We start from the raw sequence: 22,611 nt of genomic DNA, 5'->3' as shown, positions 1-22,611 counted from the left end.
GGGGATTTTGAAACTGACGTGGACCAAAATATCTAGCCCATGTCATATGATCAAAAAAAATAGCAGCAACACTCAGTTATAAATAAAGCTTGTGCTTCAAGTGTAAGATTCATTTAAAATCTAGATGGGAGCGTAAGACACAGATAATCCATATACTAATTTTGTAGTATGCTAACCACTAGACTCAGAGAGGCAGACTTCTTCGTTACTCTTAAGGTGATCATAGCCTAATGTGGAAAGAGCCAAGACAATTGATCATCTAAAATGTAGGGTGCGTTTTCCTGAGGAAGCAGTGTTAATGTTTCCAAAACTGATTAGCTGCAGAGGCTAGTCTACAAAAACCTGTCTAGCTCACTGTATAATTGAAGTATTATATTAGCAAAAATCCTTCTGAGTCCACCCTCTTCTTTGAGCCTTCCTAAATCTAAGTTCTAAAATTTATTCATCTGTTCATTCATTCCTTTTACATATTTTTTAATAGACACCTATTAAGTGTCAGACATTATGATAATAGTAGTTGCTAGAGAGAGCAGGGATAAGGACTGTCAAAATTCTTGACTTTATAATATTTATTGTCTGCTTGATGAAGTTGTATGAGTAAATTCAGGAAGAAAGTTGATAGAATCTCTGAAAAGGTCCTATAACAGTGTTGGGGAAGGGAGACTGAGGAGTTTTTGTAATGGAAAGGGAACTGTGTACTAACCCAGGGAATTGAGGTCCTAGCTTGGCATTCAGATAGTAACTTCTCCCCTGGTACTAATGGGGAAGGTACTAGGTAGCACCTATCTGTACAGTTGGTTCCTCAGAGATTTTGGGGTTCGTGTATTAAGGACTACCTTTATGTAATACAGTAAGTCTCCTGTGTAACGAATGAGTTCCATTCTGACAGCGTGTTCGTAAGTCCAATTTTGTTTGTAAGTCCAACAAAGTTAGCCTAGGTTCCCAACTAAGTACTGAATAGGTTTATAATACTTTTCACACAAATAATACGTAGAAAACAAGCACAAAAATAAAGCATTTTTAATCTTATAGTTCAGTGCCTTGAAAAAGTACAGTACTGTACAACAGGGCTTCCTTGGTGACTCAGTGGTAAAGAATCCACGTGACAATGCAGGAGATGCAGGTTCGATCCCTGGGCCGGGAAGATCCCCTGGGTTAGGAAATGGCAAACCACTCCAGTATTCGTGCCAGGGAAATCGAATACAGACAGAGGAGCCTGACAGACTATAGTCTATGGGGTCTCGAGAGAATTGGACACGATTTAGCAACTAAACAACTGTGCAGCAACTGGCATACAGGGGCTTGTTCGCATCTTTGAAAGTTTGCAACTTGAAGGTTTGTCTGTAGGAGACTTACTATAACATTTATACCTAGCAATACCAATCAAGATTAACTAGACAGGCAGTTCCCTCAGTCAAGGGAAGAACATTATGACATTCGATAGTATTTGGACTTGTTTCAAACATGAGCAAACAAATGTGTGACAGTGTTACCACTGCTGATGGTGGTGGAAAGAAGAGAATTCATATGTCCTTGTTCTTTCATTCTGAATGATGGTCTGTGAAATGGCCTTTCTTAAGTTTTTGTATGAACTTGGCCCTTGAGAAAAGATTTTGGGAATATTTCTCTAAGTATATGATTAGCTCTGGCTGTTCTATTTCAAAATTCTGTAGTAGGAAAAGAAAACCTGATTTATTATGGTGGAAATTTATGTTATTAGAATGATTTTCTTATTGAATATACTGATTAGTAAGCAAATTCACTCAACTTATTCAAGGAAAACTGAGGAGATTAAGATACAGAGCTGGTGCAGTATTCAGGTATCATGCCAACAGATACTGGGGCTGTTGTTTTCATATCTTGTCAGTTCCCTGTCCACATGTATTGTGACTTCTTTGCTCCCGTGTGTGCCCCCAACCAGTTTGGTCTCGTAGTTCTCCAAATTTGAATTCTTGACAGAGGCATCTTACTGCCCTGGCATTCGTGCTAAGTTGCTTCAGTGTGTCTGACTCTTTGCGACCCTATGGACCATAATCCGCCAGGCTCCTCTGTCCATGGGATTCTCCAGGCAAGAATACTGGAGTGGATTGCCCTGCCCTAGTCCAGGAGATCTTCCAGACCCAGGGATCAAACCCATGTCTCTTACATCACCTGCATTAGCAGGAGGGTTCTTTACCACTCACACCACCTGGGGGACGCCCCTTTACTGCCCTCACTTACTGTCTTTCCCAGGCAGGTCCTAGTTTGTCAGCAGTCCATGGATCGCTGCCCTGGGTTTCCATATCTTTGCCTGGTTCAGTCAGCTGGAGCTGGGGTTGGGGCTGGTTTGGAATCATTTGCTTGGTGTCCCACTCACCAGGGATATGGACACGGCCATCCTTGGAAAAGTGCAGTGAGAAATGCAATAGTTCTTGGCACTGATTACTAGTTGCGTTATATTCGGGAAACAAAATGATGTGTAGAGTGGTGCTCTAGTGTTTGATTAGTGACAGAACCTAAGCTTAGTGTTTATTTATTTCAGATCACCCTGAAACGATTGAAGAAGTGAAAATAAAGCAGCCCAAACAGCAACAGACAACAGAAATTCACTCTGATAAGTTATCTCGTGAGTGACTTCAAACCTGCATAGATTTGCTATTCTCAGATAAATCTCTTAATAAAAAGAAACTCATCAGATATTAAATGATTTTAGGGCATGCAGCGTTACTCCAGAAAGCTCATTTTCATTGTTTTTTCTTCTCTGTTAGAATTTCCTTTTATCTACCTGTTAACCTGTTAACATCTTTCCGAAGAATTTTTCACTTTCCTAATGTTTAAAATTCTGAGCACTGTTTCTAGAAGGGTGAAAATCAGAGGGAGAAGAGTTAGCTTTCATTACCAGAAACTTTGTCCTGATGCCCTGACGTTTATAAAACACCCGTTCTGGTTGATGGAGGTAGTCGCCACGCCAGCTTTTAACAAGGACTAGAAATGAACTATTTCTAATGCCAGATTGTCTCAGTGGGCAAAATTCATTGTTCATGATGAATGCTCATTAAAATTTGTATTTTTCATAGTATCTGTTTCATGCTAAGGTTAGTTTGATGTTTAAAAATGTTCCTGTTTACATATAGAGACTATGTGTTTGTTTTTCCTAATGTGATCTGTTTTTGTTTGTTTTAATAGGATTTACCACTTCAGCAGAAAAAGAGGCTAAATTAATCTATACCAATTCTTCTACTTCTTTCTCTGGTCCTGCTGCTCCCCTTCTGCAGAAAATTCCCAACACCCACTTGTCATCTGTTGTCACCAGCTCTGACCTCTCCCCAAGGTCAGGTCTCCATTCTATATCTCAGGTCCATCCAGCTATCCCCAGCATGCCTCACCAGCCAGCAGTTTTACTGAGCACAGTCCCTGACAGTGCTTCTCTCTCCATCCATCCTGGGACACAGAACGTACCAAGCCCCGCTGGCCTGCCACGCTGTCGATCAGGCAGTTACACCATTGGCCCCTTTTCCTCTTTCCAAAGTGCTGCACACATCTATAGCCAGAAACTGTCTCGTCCCTCTTCAGCAAAGGCAGGTGAGTGAGAAAATGAAAGGGAGTCCACAATGTCAGCTCCTCCCCAGCCCCACCGAAAGAAGAATGGCATCTCTCCCCTTTGCTTTTTCTTTTCAAAGATAAAAGGATGCAGGCTGTGACTAAGGAAAAGTCTTGCGTTTGGTCCAGTGACATTCATTCACTGATAAGAAAATGCAGTGCTTTCTTTTAGGTGCTGAAGATAAAGAGATGAGTAAAATAGGGCTTCTGTTTACTGGGAGCTTACAGTGTGGTCAAGAGATAATTGTGATATCTGTCTTTTTGTTATTGAGTTCTAAGTGTTCTTTATATATTCTGGGTACAAGTCCCTTGTCAGATACTTGATTTAGAAGTATTTTCTCTCATTCCCTTGTTTGTCGTTTCATTTTCTTGATGCACAAAAGTTTTTAATCTTGATGAAATCTAATTTATTTTTTCTTTTGTTGCTTGTGCATTTGATATCATATCTGAAAAACTATGACCTAACCCAAGGTCACAAAGATGTCTGTTTTTTCTAAGAATTTTATAGTTTAGGCCTTTTATCCATTTTGATAGAATTTTTTATATGGTGTGGCATAAAGTTCTTAACATCATTCTTTTGCGTGTGAATATTTAGTTGTCCCAGCACCATTTGTTGAAAGGGTATTATTTCCCTGTTGAATTGTCAAGACACTCTTGTGAAAAATCATTTAATCTTAAACGTAAGAGTTTACTTCTGGAATCTCAGTTCTGCTCCACTGATCTATATATCTGTGCTTGTGCCAGTACCACGTTGTCTTCATTACTGTGGCGTTAGAAATAGCCAATACATATTTCTATTTTCCTGTTTTAAATTAATTTTTATTGGGATGTAGTTGCTTTACGATGCTGCATTAGCTTCTGCTGCGCAGCAGAGTGACTCAGTCATATACACACATATATCCACTCTTTTTCAGATGCCCTCCTAATGTAGGTCATCACACAGCATCAGGTAGAGTTCCCTGTGCTACAGCAGGTTCTAGTTAGTTATCTGTTTTATACGTGGTAGTGTATATATATGTCAATCCCAATCTCCCAATTTATCCCATCCCCTCTTTCCCCCTTGGGTGTCCAAACATTTCTTCTCTATATCTGTTTCCCTGTTTCTGTTTTCAAATAAGATCACCTATACCATTTTTCTAGATTCCACATATATGTGTTAATATATGATATATATTTGTTTTTCTCTTTCTGACTTAACTTCACTCTCTATGACAGTCACTAGGTCCATCCACATCTCTACAAATGACCCAATCTTGTTCTTCTTTATGCCTGAGTAATATTCCATTGTATATTTGTACCACATCTTCTTTATCCATTCCTCTGTTGGTAGAGATTTAAGTTGCTTCCATGTCCTGAATAAATCGCCAGCATATATTTCTTAATTGGCACCTGATTTCAAATGAAATGGATATTATAATATGAAATTTGAATCAGAGATACTAAATGGTCTATTTTAATGTCATAAATATGTACAGATATGTGTATTTCTGCTAATTCTGAGTGATTATTCTTATGATTTAATCTTCTAAAATCAATATAATACTCAGTTATGTTCTGATTTAAATTTTCTCTCCCATGTGAAAGAAATTCAGTAAGGTCAATGTCTCCAGTACCTTGTGTTATCATCAGAACTTCTTTTTTAAACCTTTCTTTTTCATACATTTCCCAGAGAATGGTAAGGAACAGAAGAAGCTAGTCAGTTTGGAAATATTTCCTGATTTCCATTGTGATTTCTTTCTTGACCCATGGATTGTTATTGTTTAATTTTCACATAGTTGGCATTCTCTGTTTTTTGTAATTGCCTTTTAGCTTATTTCCACTGTGGTCAGAAACCATACTCTGATATGGCTTAAACAGTAGTGGACAATAATATATAAATAACAATATATAGTTGACTACAATAATAGCCTAAAGGTGATTAGAGTCAAATTTTTCTGTGGTGATGAATAGTTTTGGAATGAGGTTAAGATATTATTTAGACTTTTTCATGATATATATGCTGTATCATGTTTCTCAGGGGTCACCACTGAGAAAATTAAAATATGAAAACTTAAACATTTGGGAAGGGAAATGAATTGGGCCTGGGGAAACACCTATAGACATAGAAGTGCAGAAAACACAAAGCTTAGAAAATGCAGGAAATGGAGACTTAAAGATGGTAGACCAAGTCCTAATATATGAAGAATCAAATGAATATAAATGGACTGAACTTGTTAGTGTCAGATTGATTTTTTTAAAAAATCCAACTATATGTTGTTTAGCAAAGAAAGACACTTGTAAAAATAAGGACATCAAATGGTTGAAAGTAAAAGGATGAAGAAAGAAATGCCAAGAAGTCTTAAGTTTAAATAATATCTTAACCTCATTCCCAAACTGTATTCATCATTTTAGTAGATGCAGAAAAAGAATTTGATAAAATTCTGTACTCATTCTTGATAATAATTCTCAGAATACCAACCAGAAAAAAGTGGTATAGCTATATTAATATATGCTAAGTTTACTTAGCGTGAAAGTGAAAGTTGCTCAGTCATGTCTGACTCTTTGCAACCCCATGAACTATACATACAGTCCATGGAATTCTCCAGACCAGAATAGTGGAGTGGGTAGCCTTTCCCTTCTCCAGGGGATCTTCCCAATCCAGGGATCGAACCCAGATCTCCTGCGTTGCAGCTGGATTCTTTACCAGCTGAGCCATAAGGGAAGCCCTAACTTAGCATATATTAACTTATATAAGGCTTTAAGAGATAAAATTTTCTTAACAGATACCGAGAGTAATTACATAAAACAGAAAGTTTGGTTCATCAGAAAAATAACAGTTTTAACTGTGCCTAACAAAATAACCTCCAAATAAGTAAAACAAAAATCAATACACCTACATGAGGAATCTGTAAATCCCACTATGTTAGTAGGAGATTTCCAATGATTTCTATTACTAATAAATAAAGAAATTTTATAAGTCAGCAAAGAAAGAGGGTTTGAAGATATCATAATGGAAATAAATGTAAAAGTTTTAGAGTTGAAAGATAATGAAAAAACTTTCATATTTCAGTGTGTGGAGAGCAGTGAAAAACAGTATTTGGAGGGACATTTACTACCTTAAATACTTATATCTGAAAAGAAGGAAGGCTAAATATCTGATCTCAGATGTTATAAAAACAGCAATATTATAAATTAAGTAAAGGAGAAAGAGAAAAGATATGTTAAAGAGCAAAGACAAAAGTAAAAATTACAAATTTCAAAAATAAAGTAGAGAAAATATCAAAGCCAAAAATTATTTGAAAAGCCTAAGGTGGTGGAGCAACCTTTGGTGAGATTGATCAGGAAAAGAGAGAAGACATGGATAAATGATATGAAGAATGAAAGGCACACAGAAAATACAAATTAGCTTAGGTGAAAAAAGTGTTAGAATACTGTTAACGACTGTGTTCCAATAAAATAGAAAATCTACACAGAATGGCTAATGCCACCAAAAGTATAGCATAAGTAAAATTGGCTCAAGAAGACAAAGAAAGCCTGAATGATGATATAACTGTTAACATAACTTATGTAATAATTTTCACAAAGAAAACTTGAGCCCCAGATGATTTTTATAGATGAGTGTTGTCAGTCTTTCAAGGGAGTGATAATTCCAATCTTAAACTCGGCATGGAGCATGGAAAAGAAATAATAACCCTTAAATCATTCTGTATGGGTAGGTTAATCTTGATAACAAAACCAGTTACGGACAGTATCAGGGAAATTACAGACTAGGATCATTTATGAACACAAATGCAAACATTCTCATCAAAATATGAGCCAACCACATCCAGCAACAAATGAAAAAGATAAGATTCCATGAGCAAGTTTATCCAGGGAAGACTAGAGGGTTTAAAACAGTAGAAAATCTATACATGTCATTTGTCACATCAACAGATTAAAGGAGAAAAACTATATTCATCATTTTAATAGATGCAGAAAAAGAATTTGGTAAAATTCTATACTCATTCATGATAATAACTCTCAGCATACTAGGAAGAGAAGGAAACCCTCATTATAAAGGTTATCCACCAAAATCTCACCATAGATGTTAATGTAAATGGGGAGATACTGAAAGCATTCCCTTTAAGAGAAAGGAGAGGATGCCTACTAGCTTTGCTTCTATTCAGTGTTTTACTGGAGGTCAGGATCCAGCATAACAAGACAAAAAATCAAAAACATAAGCATCAAAAGGCAGGAGTTAAAATTTGCTTATTTATTTACAGATAATATGTTATCTACGTAGAAAACTGAAAATAAGCTATAGATACATTAGAAATAATTATTTTAGCAGTATAGATGGCTATAAGGTCAATATTAATATCCATTAGCAACAAAGAATTAGAAAACCTGTTTTATATTGTGGTAAGACATACATATTGTTATACATGTGGTCAAGAAGCAACAGTTAGAACTGGACATGGAACAACAGACTGGTTCCAAATTGGGAAAGGACTGTATAGTGTCACCTTGCTTATTTAACTTATATGCAGAGTACATCATGAGAAACGCTGGGCTGGATGAAGCACAAGCTGGAATCAAGATTGCTGGGAGAAATATCAATAACCTCAGATATGCAGATGATACCACCCTAATGGCAAGAAAGCAAAGAGGAACTAAATGCCTCTTAATGAAGGTGAAAGAGGAGAGTGAAAAGCTGGCTTAAAATTCAACATTCAAAAATCTAAGATCATGGCATCTGGTCCCATCACTTCATGGCAAATAGATGGGGAAACAATGAAAACAGTGAGAGACTTTATTTTCTTGGGGTTCCACTGCAGCCATGAAATTAAAAGATGCTTTTTCCTTGGAAGAAAAGCTGTGACAAAACTAGACAGCATATTAAAAAGCAGAGACATGACTTTGTCCACAAAGGTCCATCTAGTCAAGGCTTTGTTTTTTCCAGTAGTCATGTATGGATGTGAGATGGACCATAAAGAAGGCTAAGCACTGAATAATTGATGCTTTTGAACTGTGGTATTGGAGAAGACTCTTGAGTGACCTTTGGATTGCAAGAAGATCCAACCAGTCAATTCTAAAGAAAATCAATCCTGACTATTCATTGGAAGGACTGATGCTGAAGCTGAAGCTCTGATACTTTGGCCACCTGATGCAAAGAGCTGACTCCTTAGAAAAGACCCTGATGCTGAGAAAGACTGAAAGCAGGAGAAGAGGATGACAGAGGGCAAGATGTTTGGGTGGCATCACTGCCTCAATGGACATGAGTTTGAGTAAGCTCCGGGAGATGGTGAAGGACAGGGAGGCCTGGCATGCTGCAGTCCATGGGGTTGCAAAGAGTCGGACGTGACTGAGTGACCGAACAACAACAGAGACATGCATAATATAAAATTTACTGTTTTGTCTATTTCTAAGTGTTCAGGGGCATTAAATGCATTCACACTTCTGTACAACCATATCACCGCGAAATGATGTTTTATAAAACATTTACATAAAGACTATAAGCTGTCTAGGCATAAATATAGGAAAGACTTACAAAGAAATTTTTTAAGACTTTGTTGAGAGACAGAGAAAAGATAAATATATAAGTAGACTGTGCATGGATGGAAAGACTTACTATCATAAATGTTTTCATCAAATTTATCTCTGAATTGAATACAATTCCAACCAAAATCTCAACAGTTGTGTTGTACTTGACGAGGCTCTTCTAAAACGATAATGGAAAGGCAAAAGACCAAGGGTAGTGAGAACCTACTGAAGAAGGAAAAATGGTGGACAAATATCTTAATAAGGATATAAAGATATGATCATTAAGAAAATACAGTATTGGAAAAAGTGCAGAATGACCAGTGGAGAAGAATAGAAAGTTGGAAACAATCACAAATAGATGAAACTTTGATATATGACAGATGGAAAAGGATGCATTTTTCAATAAATCGTGCTGGGACAACTGGTTATCCATACAAGAGCAAAAGTGAAATTAGATCCCTGCCTCATACTATCTGTATAATCAATCTCAGATGCAAACTTTAAACTCTAGAATAGATTAGAACATCTTTAATAACTTATGGTAGGAAACGAAAGTAAAAACATAAGCAAGCCTCCTTTAGAAGGAAAAAAGGACAACCCAATAATGGTATCAGAAAAGAGGTAACGTGCTCAACATCATTATTAATCAGATGAATATAAGTGAAAACTACAGTGAGATCTTCCACCCTCTTAAAAGAGGGAAGAATTAAGATATTTGACAATACTAAGTGTTGGAGGGAATATTGATCAGCAGGAAGGCTTGTATTTTGTTTGTGGTAGTGTAAAACATACTGTTTTGTTGTTATCACATAAATTTTTAAATTCATATACTCTCTGACTCAACTTCTAGCCACATACACAAGAGAAGTTCTTCCACACATGCTCTAGGACATGTACGCAAGAGTGTTCACAACTGAACTGTTTACAATAGCAATAAGCTTGCAATAACCAAAATAACCATCAATAAGGAGATAGAAAAATAAGTTGTAGTGTATTTCCAAAATGGAATACCTCGCACCATGTAAAGTTAATGAATTTCAGTTATACTGAGAAAGGATAAATATTAGAAGTATGGTATTAACAAAAACAAGTCCCAGGAAATTACTACAGTAAGATACCATTTTTATAGAGCTCAAAAACAAGCAAAATTAACTGTTTTAGGTATGCCTACACACACAGCAATGAAAACTAAAACTATATTTAAAAAAAGGGGATGAATGATAAGGGGAGATTAAGAATGAGAAGGAATCCATGTGTTGATACATGTTAATATGACTTAGGTAGTCAGTTCATTATATGTTTTATAACTTCTACATCTATTGTAGATAGTATTTTATATGTGTCAAATAATATAATAAAGCAGTGTCATCAAATTGTATATACAAGGATGATCATGGTTATGTAAGCATTAATAAGACAGAAAGAAAGCACATAGTGTTTCCACTTTTCTGAGTTTTTAATTTTTTTTCCTATGAATTGTGTGACTTATCATAGAACAAATATGAACCTTGATTTTTTTATTAAATAATTTCTTTTTGCCAAAATTTCAGTGCTCAAAAACAATAGATTTCTCTGATAGTTGAAAGAAGAAAATTGAAATCTGAACGAGAAATTAATTGAAATTTGATAATATAGGATTATTATTGTTTTTCTAAATAAATTCAGTTTTGCTTTTATCCTTCCTTCCCTTTTTGAGCTTTGTAAGAAGGGTTATGGGGCTTCCCAGGCGGTGCTGGTGGTAAGAACCCACTATCAGTGTAAGATATGCAGGTTCAGTCCCTGGGTTGGGAAGCTTCCCCTGGCGGAGGGCGTGGCAGCCCATTCCAGTATTCTTGCCTGGAGAATCCCATGGACAGAGGAGCCCGGCGGGCTGTGGTATAGATGATTTGACAGTGCATGCAGCAGACTACTGACAAGTACTGTCACATAACAAGAAAAACAAGAATTAGAATGATTTTCAAGGCTGCACTTTTTTTATTCATTAATTTCAGGATCAATTATTCCCCACTACATATGATGAAAATCTTTTTTTTGTGAAGGATTCATATTATGCAAAAACATAGTTATGGATGCATGTAAGAATTTGGATGCATGTAACAATAGGAAGAGATCCTCAGATATGATAAGGGTATGCTTTTACTTTTGTGAGCTTTTGAAAATAGTTCATTGTTCTTGTTGTCAAAGATCCCTGGGATTCAGTGAAATATCTATTGGTTGTCTTCATCCTCAGTTTTTCTGATCTTTTTTCCTAAGTGGATGAGAGCTTTTCTCTTCAGCAGGTTCATGCCACCCAAACAAGCAGCATTCAGGAGCGGCCAGAGCCCAGAAGGAGGGAGAAGACGGCTCTCTATACAGTAGACGGTACAACCCGAGTATGGTCACGGCCGAACTTCAGCGGCTGGCCGAGAAGCAGGCGGCCAGGCAGTATTCTCCTTCCACTCACATCAGCCTCCTCACCCAGCAGGTATGGGCAGTTTGGGGTGTCATGGAGCTTTTAACCAGTGGGTAGGATTAACTCCACGGTACTCTGTCCTTCCCTGTCTTTACTAATGCCCATATGCTGATGCTTATTGAATGAATGTTAGTTGGTTTTTTGAGCTAAAGAATGTTAGCTAAAAGTGTTCGTCTTTAGCTTTAAAGAAAGGATTTCTGTCACAGGTATTGCAAAGTTAAGTCTGCTGCTAGCTGTGATGTACTTATTTCGTGGACAAATAGACTCGAATGTTCAGTTGTAAAAACACTTTTAAATGATCTTTAAAATAACTTATTTTAAAAATAACTTATCTTTAAAAATAACTTATTTTGTTGGTAAAATTTTCCAATGAGTTCAAGTCTTATAAATCTTTTTACCAGAATGCCATAACATTACCTTTTACTTTTTTTTTTTTTAACTATACTACCTTTCATCTCTTGATGTCAGGATGTTTTCTGGGCACTGATTAATGAGTTATTTCAATAAGCCCTCACCCAAACTGTATCATTCTCCCCATTTTACAGATGGGGAAAACTGAGGCTAAAAGAGTGATGTAATCAAGGTCATCCAGCAAGCTAGATGGATACTGGAGTTTTGACTTTTATGTTGTATGTATGTTGACTAGCTTACAACACAGTAAAGTTAGATGAAACTTTTAAGAACTGTAGGATTCTTTTCACCCTTCTTGCTGATTATCTCTATGGTATTTAACTGGAAGAAGCAGCCATATTTTTTCCTTTTTCTTAATGCAAAATGGCATCAGAATCCTCCAAAGGAATCATAATTCAAGTCCAAAGTTACAGTTTTCTGCATCTTCATGGTGTCATATTCTTTAATTGGTGACAACTCTCTGTGCTGTGCCAAGTCACTTGAGTCATGTCTGACTGTCTGTGGCCCCATGAACTGTAGTCTGCCAGGCTCCTCTGTCCATGGGATTCCCCAGGCAAGAATACTGGAGTCCGTTGCCATGCTCTCTCCAGGGGATCGAATCCACGTCTCTTATGTCTCTTGCATTGGCAGGCAGGTCCTTTACCACTAGCGTGACCTGGGAAGCCTGACAGTCCTCTACTGATAATCAAATCTAGGGAAAAAGTGAAGCCGTAGACTACTTCAAGTGCATGTTAAAAGCGGGCAACACACTGCCCCCTGGCGGTGCCCTACTTTTCTGTGTAAAATTATGGGCCATAATTCAAGGTAAGCCTTAGCTTTACTTCCGCCTCATCCCAGAGTGTGAGGTCGTAATGAATTTTCTTTTTCAAATCTCTTAATACTTTGAAGGGAGTAAATAAGAAAGCCTAATGTGAATTAAGAAGTGAAGAATCTTGTACAGGCAGTGTTGAGACTTGAAAGGAATTAATAGTTAGATTTTAGTGACAGAATGATGTGAAAAGAAAATAAAATGAGAAGGAATTGTGAAATGTGCACTGGCTATGAGGAGGGGGAAGGACCGGTGATCTGCTACACTGTTTTCACTGGGTCACTGACTAGGGTATGTTTCTAGTTTTTAATGAGCAACTAGAAGCACTAGACCTCAGGTATGACCTAAATCAAATCCTTTATGACTATACAGTGGAAGTGAGAAATAGATTTAAGGGACTAGATCTGACAGACAGAGAGCCTGATGAACTATGGACGGAGGTTCGTGACATTGTACAGGAGACAGGGAGCAAGACCACCCCCAAGAAAAAGAAATGCAAAAAGGCAAGATGGTTGTCTAGGAGGCCTTACAAATAGCTGTGAAAAGAAGAGAAGCAAAAAGCAAAGGAGAAAAGGAAAGATACTCCCATTCGAATGCAGATTTCCAAAGAATAGCAAGAGAGATAAGAAAGCTTTCCTCAGTGATCACTGCAAAGAAATAGAGGAAAAGAATAGAATGGGAAAGACTAGAGACCTCTTCAAAAAAATTAGAGATACCAAGGGAACATTTCATGAAAGATGGGCTCAATAAAGGACAGAAATGGTATGGACCTAACAGAAGCAGAAGATATTAAGAAGAGGTGGCAAGAATATGCAGAAGAACTGTACAAAAAAGATCTTCATGACCCAGACAACCACGATGGTGTGATCACTCACCTAGAACCAGACATCCTGGAATGTGAAGTCAAATGGGCCTTAGGAAGCATCACTATGAACAAAGCTAGTGGAAGTGATGGAATTCCAGTTGAGCTATTTCAAATCCTGAAAGATGATGCTGTGAAAGTGCTGCACTCAATATGCCAGCAAATTTGGAAAACTCAGCAGTGGCCACAGGACTGGAAAAGGTCAGTTTTCATTACAATCCCAAAGAAAGGCAATGCCAAAGAATGCTCCAACTACTGCACAGTTGCACGCATCTCACACGCTAGTAAAGTAATGCTCAAAATTCTCCAAGCCAGGCTTCAGCAATACGTGAACCGAGAACTTCCAGATGTTCAAGCTAGTTTTAGACAAGACAGAGGAACCAGAGATCAAATTGCCAACATCTGCTGGATCATCGAAAAAGCAAGAGAGTTCCAGAAAAACATCTATTTCTGTTTTATTGACTATGCCAAAGCCTTTGACTGTGTGGATCACAGTTTATTAAACTGTGGAAAATTCTTAAAGAGGGGAATACCAGACCACCTGACCTGCCTCTTGAGAAATCCGTACGCAGGTCAGGAAGCAACAGTTACACCTGGACATGGAACAACAGACTGGTTCCAAATAGGAAAAAGGAGTATGTCAAGGCTGTATATTGTCACCCTGCTTATTTAACTTACATGCAGAGTACATCATGAGAAACGCTGGGCTGGATGAAGCACAAGCTGGAATCAAGATTGCTGGGAGAAATATCAATAACCTCAGATATGCAGACAACACCACCCTTATGGCAGAAAGTGAAGAAGAACTAAAGAGCCTCTTGGTGAAAGTGAAAGAGGAGAGTGAAAAAGCTGGCTTAAAGCTCAACATTCAGAAAACTAAGATCATGGCATCTGGTCCCATCACTTCATGGCAAATAGATGGGGAAACAGTGGCTGACTTTATTTTTTTGGGCTCCACAATCACTGCAGATGGTGATTGCAGCCACGAAATTAAAAGACACTTACTCCTTGGAAGGAAAGTTGTGACCAACCTAGACAACATATTAAAAAGCAGAGACATTGCTTTGCCAACAAAGGTCCGTGTAGTCAAGGCTATGGTTTTTCCAGTAGTCATGTATGGATGTGAGAGTTGGACTATAAAGAAAGCTGAGCGCCGAAGAATTGATGCTTTTGAACTATAGTCTTGGAGAGGACTCTTGAGAGTCCCTTGGACTGCAAGGAGATCCAACAGGTCCATCCTAAAGGAAATCAGTCCTGCCTGAATATTCATTGGAAGGATTGATGTTGAAGCTGAAACTCCAATACTTTGACCACCTGATGCAAAGAGCTGACTCATTTGAAAAGACCCTGATGCTAGGAAAGATTGAAGGCAGGAGGAGAAGGGGATGACAGAGGATGAGATAGTTGGATGGCCTCAGCGACTCAGTGGAGATGAGTTTGAGTCAACTCCGGGAGTTGGTGATGGACAGGGAGGCCTGTTGTGCTGCAGTCCATCGGGTCGTGGAGAGTCGGACACAACTGAGTGACTGAGTTGAACTGAACTGAGAAGCACCAAGACGTTAAGAAATTTTCTCTGCAATTGTGCTAGAAGACATTGGCAATATCAGTGCTTACATATTTTCATCTCCTATCATTTGGTAGACTACAAAGCTTGCCAAAATGAAAGGATCCTGATCCTGTGGGAATCCAAGGTGATTGTATCCTTATCAGAAAATCATTCCCATTCAGTCTATTTCATCTAAGAAGAATTTAGTGGCAGTGAATTAAAATTCCATCAGACTTCCCTTTATAGGGATCTAAACTCACTTAGATGTTGGCCTTAAGTTTTTGCTTAATAAACAGGGTGGTTAGTGCAGTACTGAGGGAGGGATTGTAGTGGGAAGGGGACTGGAATAGCTGTCTAAAGACCTGCCTTCTTCTACTAGCTGTGCGATCTTGGGCAATTCACTCAAATTGTGTACACCTCACGGTCTTTGTTGATGAAGAAAATACAACAAAGTCATGAGGGCAGTATGCAAAAACCTTTCTGTAAAGTCTAAATGCTGTGTGCTTGGAAAAGATTGCTCCTTCAACTGTAGAAGGCTCTTAATAACTAATGGTTTGTGATTTGATTTGAAGTCAGTTTTTCAATAAAACATTGTGTTACCAAAACGAATGCTGCTCTTGAAAAGTTCAAGTTATGTGTTGTGTTATTTCTCCTCAGAGAAAGTAATTCCTTAATTTGGAATTTGGGGAATTCTCCTGTTGTTCTTTTTCTGGTAAATAATAACCTGTTATAATGACTTAATATGGGCCCTGGGACATCTGTTTACTAGCCATTTCCTTTTGCTCCTAGCTGTGTTTGAAATAAAGTGCCTTGGTTGCTTAGTCACTGAGGCAAGTGATAAGGTGTCTGGTTCTGGTGAGAGGCGGGCCTCCAGTCAGAACGTGCTGAAAGCTCTGCTCTCCTCTCCGGACTCGGGGTGTGAACCTTCAGCTCAGCTCACAAGAAGCAACTCTATGTACAGTAATTCTTCAAATGTTTCTAATTTCCTCTTGTCTGTCATTATTTCCTTATTTTCAATTCCTATTTTGCATCTGTGCTTTTTTTCATGAATGTTTTCTTTCCTCCTTCCCTGTTCAATTCTTTCTGTTTTTTAGTTGGTTATCTTGTTGTTTTATCTTTGCTAACTTCCTTCCTTCTGCATTCTATAGCTTTATTTTGTTATTTCCTCCCAATTTCTTGAATTGAGTACTTCCTTTGTTTTCACTCATTTCTTTCTTTCTTTTATTTAAAGCTGTGGATTTTCCTGTGGGTCTTGCTTTAATTAGATGCCATGTTGTTGTTCAGTTGCTGAGTCGTGTCCTATTCTTTGTGACCCCGTGGACTGCAGCACACAGGCTCCCCTGTCCTTCACTATCTGCCAGAGTTTGCTCAAACTCATGTCCATTGAGTCGGTGATGCTATCTAACCATCTCATCCTCTGTTGCCCCCTCCTCCTGTTGCCATCAGTTTTTCCCAGCATCTGCCTTCAATCTTGACCAGCATCAGGGTCTTTTCCATTGAGTCAGCTCTTTGCATCAGGTGGCCAAAGTATTATATTCCATAAGCCCTGATATATATCTCTATATTACTTTTCTTGGCAAAGTGTTAAGAGGTCTTCCACTAAATAAGGTATGCTGATTTTAAATTTTCATGCTATTTTGGAAGATGAGTATAAAAAAAAAATTGAAATTTGGGGCTTGCCTGGTAGTCCAGCAGTTGAGACTCTGTACTTCCATCACAGGGGGCGTGGATTCATTTCCTGGTCGGGGAACTAAGATCCCGCATTCTGTGTGGCACGGCCCCCCTCCCCCCAAAAATTGAAATTTGAGGGAATTTCTGAAAAACAGTTCCTTTATTTTGTCTATGATTTCAGCTACTTGCCCATTAAAGCTTTTAGTCGCATTTTCCATAAAACTTTTTATTCAAATGCATTCTTTTAACTCATTCATTCAAAAACATTTTATTACACTCTTAAGAGTGTTCCAAACCTTAATGCTAAGCCATAGGGATGATACAAGACAATAGATCTCAGTGTGAAGTAACTCACAGTATGGTAAGGGAGACAGCCACATAACACATGATAGAATGTGTTATGGAATGTACTAGCATGGGATATGCACAGATGTTTCTAGGGAATAACAAAACCACCAGAGGGTACCTAACCTAGCATTTGGGTGGGAGTGGGAGTGCCAAAGCCGCCTTCTTGGAAGAGATTACCCCTACACTGAATCTTCAGGGAGGGCAGGTGGGTGGCGGAAGAAGGGTGGGGCAGGCTCCAAAATAAAAGCTTGCATGTGTGTACGTGGGGAACCAGAAAGCTGGTGGTTGTCGATGTTGGAGGACAGGGAGTCAGCAGAAAGCAGCTGAAATGGACGCTGGAGGAGGAGACAAGGGCTGATTCAAGGAGAGCTTTGAATGACCTGTGAAGGAACTCGGCTCTTTATCTCAGCAATGACCGGGAGCCACAGAGACAAATGGGCCTTGCCTTTTCACTGTTTCACTTAGGTAGCTGGGAGGAGGATGGGTTGCAGGATGAAGCAATGCCATCCCCTTTTCCTCCCTGCTTGCTGGTGAAGATGCTGAGAAACAGTGAATTAGCCAAAAGAGAAGAAAGCAAAGTCCTCAGACAACCTACAAATTTGATTATAAAACTGAGTTGCCCATCATTTCCATTAGGGGCTAGACTCTTACGAATTTATTTGGCTAAAAGCAGGACCTCATTTATCTTGTAATACTTTTACTATTTCTGCTATGATTTAAGTTTATTTATAGCCTAGAGCATACAAGAATATTGAACTCGCCCTGCCACCACTAAGTGGCCACCGTGGCCACTTTGGAAGTGTTTGCATGTGCTTGGAAACTAGAGTTACGTGTTCTCCACATAGGATTACTCAACCTCACACATCTGAGCAGAGAGAAGGTCGGATTTAGTTCTTTCCCTTGGCACGTGAGAGGCTGGTTATCTTTGGGGGCTGGGATCCTTTGGAAATGAGCGTGTACATCCCTGAAAGCAGGGTGCTCTAAAAGCATCTTTCGCTGGTTGGGGAGAGAGCCCTGTGGTAGGTAGCTGATGGTGTGACGCTGGAGTAGGAACTTGACTGTGAGATCTCACTGTCTCTTCCTCAGCCCCGTGCCAGGAGAGGTGTGCTCACCCCTCTGCACTCGCAGAAGCAGCCCTCTGTGGGTAGCGCTGTCAGTGAACAGAAGAACGTGGCAGAGGAGCCCAGCTCTGCAGTGAGGAGAGGGAGGTGGGGAGACAGCGAGCGCCGGCCTCTCTGTGCGGGCCGGTGTGAGATCGCTAGGAGCAGCTCCAGCGCTTCCAGCCTGGGAGTTTCATCAGAGGGATAACAGCCGACCACCCAGGCGAGGCTCCGGTGCTAGCAAATGTGCTGTGTCAGGCTCTGTTCCCGGCCAGCCAGTGCCCGGGATGTGGCCGGGCCTCCAGGAAATATGCTGACAGATACATAGGAGGGAGGAGATGCTTTTTACTTCTCCCATTTTTCATTTAGATGGAGAGGAGAAAAGAAAAGCATTCAATGTCTTTTTACTTTTGCTCCTCACCCTGCCCCTTTCCCGCCTAGTCCTAGAGAAGGGCGTCCACTCAGGTCGAGAACATTGGCTCACACCGCTTACCCATCCGTTTGCACTCAAGGAGTTCTTTGATCATTTCTTCTGCTTCAGCAGTTTCCATTGTGATCCTGCTCATTTCTTCAGGGTCCAGGGTGGACCTGGAGTAAATCTCAGTTTCAGAAATTTCTATTTGAAGGTGAAGCTGGCAGAGAGGAAGCGCGATTTCTTGATGTGGTTACAGGTGTTTTCCAGGATTGACGCCAGCAGCCCTCAGTTATCACACGCTTGGGCATTCAGTACCGGAAATGCTCTTCCTGCCTCCTGACCGTATGTGACACGTTTGAACTATTGTCTATTTGCGTTCTGATTTTGTAATTTTTTTCCCCATAAGTGTAGCTTCTTTGGTTCTGTATTTTTCTGGGTAGAAAAGTTGTGCTTCTTTGTGTCATATGCTTTCCTTTTCTCCATTTCTAGAAACAGAAAAAGGTACATGGAAAAAGCAGAAGCCCTTGGGTCAGTGAAACTTTGGACAAGTTGTTTAAATTCCTGGTGCCTTAATTTTCTTCGGTGTCAAGTGGAGTAATTACAGTGTCAAGACAAAGTCTCCTGGACCCTTGTGCCTCCCTGCCCTAGGTCGTAGCACCAGTTGATCCTATCACTTCCCTAGCTCTTCTGTGTCTCTTCAGGCTTTAAACTCCCAATTTTCCTTAGGTCTTTGGCCTACTGATGGTCCCTTGTTCTAAAATAACCATTCTTTATCTCTTACCATTTTGACTCTTTCTCAGAGGTCTTCCCAGGTGGCTCAGTGGTAAAGAATCCACCTGCCAGTGCAAAGGACACAGGTTCAATCCCTGGGTTGGGAAGACTCCCTGCAGAAGGAAATGGCAACCCACTCCAGTGTTCTTGCCTGGGAAAGCCCAAGGACAGAGGAGCCTGGCAGGCTACAGTCCATGGGGGTCACAAAAGAGTCGGACATGACTGAGCAACTAAACAAAACAGTAACTCTCAAAGGTCACCGATGACCCTGGCATTGCCAGCTTCAGTTACCTATTATTAATCCTCATTCTCTTTTAGTACATGGCACTATTATTGACTGTCTCCTTCCTGAAAACTTCCCTTAGCTTCTCCAGCCCTTCAGTAATTCCTTTGAGAGCTGATCCTATACATCCCCCCTAAAAACTAGATTCCACTTTCCACATTTTTAAAAAGCTACTGGTATTTAGACCTGAATTGTATAAACTGACAACAGCAGAGTCTTTCTGATTAAAGAAGGGGGTTGATGCCTGGGCATCTGTTTCCCCCTATTCTCACAGGTATCCTTCAACATGCATCTGAATTCCAGAGCTCACCTGAACTTTATGCCTCTCTGTAGTGTCTCACTTTGGGTAAATTTCCTCTTGCCATAGCTTTATCTAGTACTGGTCTGCAGATTGCTCCCAAATATATATCTTTAGTTTGAACCTGTTTTCTGAGTGTCATGTCCAGATTTCCAACTGCCTGCTAGCCATCTCCATCTAACTGTATTGCAAGAACCCAGAATATTCAATGTACGTTTTAAGCATGTTTTGAAAATACTCAAAATATGTTCAGTATATCTAAAACTTACCTGTTCTTCTCCCCTTTCCCCTCTCTGCATCAGGGACGCTGCAGTTCTCCTAGGGGCTTAGGGGTGGACCCTTCAGTTCATCAGCTTCTCTGTTTCCTCATTCTCTCTATGCCAGGGCAGGTGTTGCCAGTTCTCATTGAGTCTGACTATAATTTCTCTGATATGTATCTTCTCTGGTTCACATCTGCTGTTCTGCTTAAGGACTTAATTATCTCTGGACTGGATCACTACAGTTACCTCCTAAATGGTCTCCCAGCCTTTCTCCTCTATTCCCCCTAGTCTTTGTTCTAAAGGAATCTTACTAAATCACCAGTCTGATAATGATACTCCTTGGCTCAAGAATCTTGAATGGAATCCTGTTATCTTCAAAGTGAAGCCCCAGCTATTGAATGTTAGTCAAAGCCTTTATGTAGAATCTGGCTCCAGGTTACTTCTCCAACCTGTCTCCTTCCCGTGACAGAGGTTTTTGTGCAGCTCATCCAGAATTGTCTTAGTCTCTGTTCCTTAATTTATGCTGTCTTCTCTTGGGAAACGTTCCCCAGTCAACAGTACATGAACCGAGAACTTTCAGATGTACAAGCTGGATTTAGAAAAGGCAGAGGAAAAAAAAAAAAGAAAAGGCAGAGGAGCCAGAGATCAAATTGCCAATATCTGTTGGATCATAGAAAAAACAAGGGAATTTCAGAAAAGCATCTACTTCTGCTTCATTGACTATGCTAAAGCCTTTGAGTGTGTGGATCACAACAAACTGTGGGAAATTCTTAAAGAGATGGGAATACCAGACCACCTGACCTGCCTCTTGAGAAATCGGTATGCAGCTCAAGAAGCAACAGTTAGGACTGGACATGGAACAATGGACTGGTTCAAAATTGGGAACTGAGTATGTCGAGGCTCTATTTTGTCACATTGGTCTTTTAGCTTGTAAGTACATCATGTGAAATGCTGGGCTGGCTATAGCACAAGCTGGAATCAAGACTGCTGGGAGAAATATCAACTTCAGATATGCAGATGATACTACCCTATGGCAGAAAGCGATAAGGAATTAAAGATCCTCTTGATGAAGGTGAAAGAGGAGAGTGAAAAAACTGCCTTAAGACTCAACACTCAAAAAACTAAGATGGCATCTGGTCCCATCACTTCATGGCAAATGGATGGGGAAAACATGGAAACAGTGGCAGATTTTCTTTTCTTGGGCTCCAAAATCACAGCAGATGGTGACTGCAGCTAGGAAATTAAAAGATGCTTGCTCCTTAGAAAAAAAACTGTGGCAAAGCTTGTCAGTGCATTAAAAAGCAGAGACATCACTTTGCTGGCAAAGATCCATCTAGTCAGAGCTGTGGCTTTTCCAGTAGTCATGTATGGATTTGGGAGTTGGACCTCTCACAGGCTCAGCACCAAAGAATTGATGCTTTCAAATTGTGAAGCTGGAGAAGACTGTTGAGATTCCCTTGGATAGCAAAGAGATCAAACCAGTCAATCCTTAAGGAAGTCAATCCTGAATATTCACTGGAAGGACTGATGCTGAAGCTGAAGCTCCAGTACTTTGGCTGCCTGATGCAAAGACCCGATTCATTGGAAAAGATCATGGTGCTGGGAAAGATTAAGGAAGGGAGAAGGTGGCGACAAAGGACGAGATGGTTGGATGGCATCACTGACTCAATGGACATGAATTTGAGCAAACTCCAGGAGATAGGGAAGTCTGGCCTGCTGCAGTCCATGGGGTCACAAAGAGGTGGACACGACTTAGTGACTGAACAACACCGTGTGTAACTGTATACATTTGTCCAGGCTCAGTGTAAGTGCCGCTTCTCTCATAGGCATGCCGTTTCATTCGCCATACAGTTATTTGTGTTTGTCCAGGTAGTTCTCTCCTTTAATGAACAGTGAGCTCTTTGGAGGCCGTATCCTTTGCTGCCTCAGAACCTAACTCATGGGTAGTACTCAGTAAATGTGCTAATTCTACTGTACTATAAGGTACTTGATTAAGGGTGGAAAGTGACCATGTCCATTTTTTCACCAGTTTTCCCAACCTGGGTATATAGCGTGGATTTGATACATATTTTTAAAATAAATGAATGAATAAGCCCCTGCCACCCCAGCCAGACGTCATCTTTCCATTGTCCATGTCCGTAGCCCTTCATTAGTCATTCCCTATGACAAAATATGTTATAGTTTTGCATTTCTTCTTTTCTATTGAGTTATAAACTATGTGATGGTGTTCTTTCTAACCCATCATCCAGCACTTGGTATGCACTTATTACATGCTTGCTAAATGGAAAAGAATTTCTCTTCTGTG

The 22,611-nt window shown here is 39.7% G+C and overlaps 1 protein-coding gene across 14 annotated transcripts in view; it reads left to right on the top strand.

Moving 5' to 3' along the window:
* The window catches only part of TTLL5 (tubulin tyrosine ligase like 5), a 307,882-nt gene that overhangs the window by 118,263 nt on the left and 167,008 nt on the right, over window positions 1-22,611 (top strand). For 8 of the 14 annotated variants that reach the window (XM_043920806.1, XM_043920805.1, XM_043920811.1 and 5 more), the window contains 3 exons: window positions 2,522-2,605; window positions 3,166-3,561; window positions 11,358-11,545. In XM_043920806.1, the coding sequence (XP_043776741.1) occupies window positions 2,522-2,605; window positions 3,166-3,561; window positions 11,358-11,545 (668 nt within the window). The remainder of the gene's footprint in view (window positions 1-2,521; window positions 2,606-3,165; window positions 3,562-11,357; window positions 11,546-22,611) is intronic. The other 6 variants (XM_043920814.1, XM_043920816.1, XM_043920809.1 and 3 more) reach the window with 3 other exon arrangements.

This window comes from Cervus elaphus, chromosome 12 (genome assembly GCF_910594005.1).
Source record: "Cervus elaphus chromosome 12, mCerEla1.1, whole genome shotgun sequence".
NCBI lineage: Eukaryota > Metazoa > Chordata > Mammalia > Artiodactyla > Cervidae > Cervus > Cervus elaphus.
This window is presented reverse-complemented; position numbering and strand designations above follow the sequence as displayed.